Source organism: Capra hircus, chromosome 19 (genome assembly GCF_001704415.2).
Source record: "Capra hircus breed San Clemente chromosome 19, ASM170441v1, whole genome shotgun sequence".
NCBI lineage: Eukaryota > Metazoa > Chordata > Mammalia > Artiodactyla > Bovidae > Capra > Capra hircus.
Window position 1 is genome coordinate 41129882 of NC_030826.1, and position 2659 is coordinate 41132540.

The window sequence follows — 2659 nt, forward strand, 5'->3', positions numbered from 1 at the left end:
CAGAATGTGAGAAACTCAGCTCTGAGCCGGAGTCCACCCTCCACCACTGACGCAATGACCCACTCGTGCTGCTCCCCGCGCTGTCAGCCCACCTGCTGCAGGACCACTTGCTCTGAGTTCAGCTGCTGCCAGCCCTGCTGCCCCCCAACGTGCTGTCAAACCACCTGCTGCAGGACCACCTGCTGCAAACCTACCTGTGTGACCAGCTGTTGTCAGCCCACCTGTTGCAGCAAACCCTGCTGTCAGCCCACCTGCTGTGAGTCCATCTGCTGCCAGCCCTCATGCCCTCCAGCTTGCTATCAAACTAGCGAAACCACCTGCTGTAGGACCACCTGCCACAAGCCTACTTGTGTGACCACCTGCTGTCAGCCCAGCTGCTGTGGGTCCAGCAGCTGTGGACAAACCTTCAGTGGGTCCAGCTGCGGCCAGCCTTGCTGCCAGCCGGTTTACTGTGCCCCTGTGTACTGCCACAGAATCTGCTACCACCCCACGTGCTGCTGCCTGCCTGGGTGCCAAGCCCAGGAATGTGGGTCCAGCTGCTGCCAGCCTTGCAGCCGCCCTGTGTGCTGTCAGACCACCTGCTGTAGGACCACCTGCTGCCGCCCCAGCTGTGTGTCCACCTGCTGCCCTTCCTCCTGCTGATCCTCCTGTCATAGAACCATGTGGGACACATCAGTCTTCTGGCAGCTAACATATGAGTTCTCCAGTTACTGCCGCAAGCTCCACTGCCAGGCTTTATCAGCATCCAGCGTGCAGCTACCGTCTTTCTATGAGTCATATTCCCGATTAAGAGGCTCTGTGAGGTGGTATGGTAGCATGCAGTTGACTTCAGTCTGCCTTTCTCCATCTTCCTTTTCTATTAAACTCTGTGATATCTGCAAGTTTTAGGTCTCCTGCCTTGCAGTCATTGTGTCAGCCTTGCAAAAATGATCACCACTTCTCTTGAGTAACCTAAAGCACAAATCACTGTGTTGGTCTTCTTAGGTTTCTTTCATGTTTACTACTTCATAAGTTTTTTCCCTAATGGACTCATTAGAGAAAATGACTCATTCTATTTTACTTCCTCCTCCTTAGGATTACCCTGTGTTGTATTCTCAGCTGTGAGAAAGCTTCTCTGATTTCTTCCGAATAAAGTCTTTGCTGTCTTCTAGCCTATATTCTGATTTGACTTTTTATACAGCATTTTCTTTTAAGTCCTCTCATTCATACTGTATTTCTGAGCCTGATAATGACCCCTAAGCTTGTGGCAGAACCAAGGTGATTGCCCCCCTCTTATGGATGAATAAAAGCCACTCGACTATTCATAGGTAGAATTTGGTTGAGAGCTAGGGTCTCTTTTGTTTGTGCTCCAGGGTCTTACAATAATATCTTACTAGAAGCACAAAGTGATCTGAGCACTGGGAATATGCGTGCTTTGGATTGCCTGTGTACCGTTGAATATAAGCCTTTCCCTATGCAGATAAATTTCCTGTTTACAAATGTATTCTCTCAGCTATTTCCCAAACTTCAGTGACCATTTGCCCACATAAGGCCAATAGGCTGGTTTTAAAAGCCAACTACTAGGTTTAAGAATCTTTTATATTCCTGGCACTCTGCTGGCACATTCAAGCCAGAAGCTTGTCTAAAAACACCTGCTTTTTTATGTCAGAATATGTCATGTTGGGATGGTCTGGTTAGATAAATCTGGGGTTTCCTAGTGTCACAGATACTATGGAATATTAAAAAGGAATCTGGTGAAGCATATACATTCAGCCATATTTCTTTTACCTCTAAACTCTAAGTTCATTTTTTCTCCAAACTAAAATATTATCAAGACAATTATGTATGTATGCAGAACTGAGAAACGAGCTAACCACACCATGGAAATTTTACCTTAGAGCTATCCACAGTCTCTACAAAACATCCTGAGGTTTATGACATGAAACTGAAGCATGAATCAAATCCAGATGTGTCTGGGATTCTCTGAAGACTGCTTAGTTTATAATAGGGGAAGGAGATAAGGTGCAGTAATAATATGTTAATTATATTTAGATAGTCTAAATCAGTGTTCTGCAACTTGGGACTGTTAATATTTGGATTGGTGGGTGGGGGGCAACGTTGTGAACATGGAGAAAGGTTAACAGCATCCTGCCTCTACCCACTAAATGCCACAGCATCCCATTCTAGCTTGTGTCAAACAGAGCTAAGATGGGTGGAGAAGGTGGATAAATTGTAAAAACGCAAGTGTGCAATCTACAGAGAAATTGCATAGATATATAAAATTGGATAACAATAAAATGTGACATCAAAACTCATAGGGTGTTACAATAGAAATCTTTTAAGGGTAACTTATATGTTTCAATCTTCATATTAGAGGAAATGAAGACCTCAAAATTAAGGTGTTAGATGTCTCATCTTAAGAAATTAAGGGAAAACAACACCACTGCCCACAAACCAACTAAAAGAAAACAAATACTCAGAAGAGTGGAGATTAGTAAAACAGAAAATAAAGGAAAAATAGTGAAGCTTGACAAAGGCAAAATTTGGTCTTTTAAGAAAGTGAACAAAATAGAAAAAAAACTCTGGGAAGACTGAGTGGCTAAAAAGAAACAAGACAAAATTAATATTATAAAAGAAAAATTAGACCTAAAATAAAGATTAAACAGAGACTTAAAATAGC

The 2659-nt window shown here is 43.4% G+C and overlaps 1 protein-coding gene across 1 annotated transcript; it reads left to right on the forward strand.

Annotated features, from left to right (window-relative positions):
- On the forward strand, positions 1-667 carry LOC100861184 (keratin associated protein 9.2). Its single transcript, NM_001285537.1, is given in 1 exon segment — positions 1-667. A coding segment is annotated over 1 exon segment (588 nt). The 5' UTR covers positions 1-54; the 3' UTR covers positions 643-667.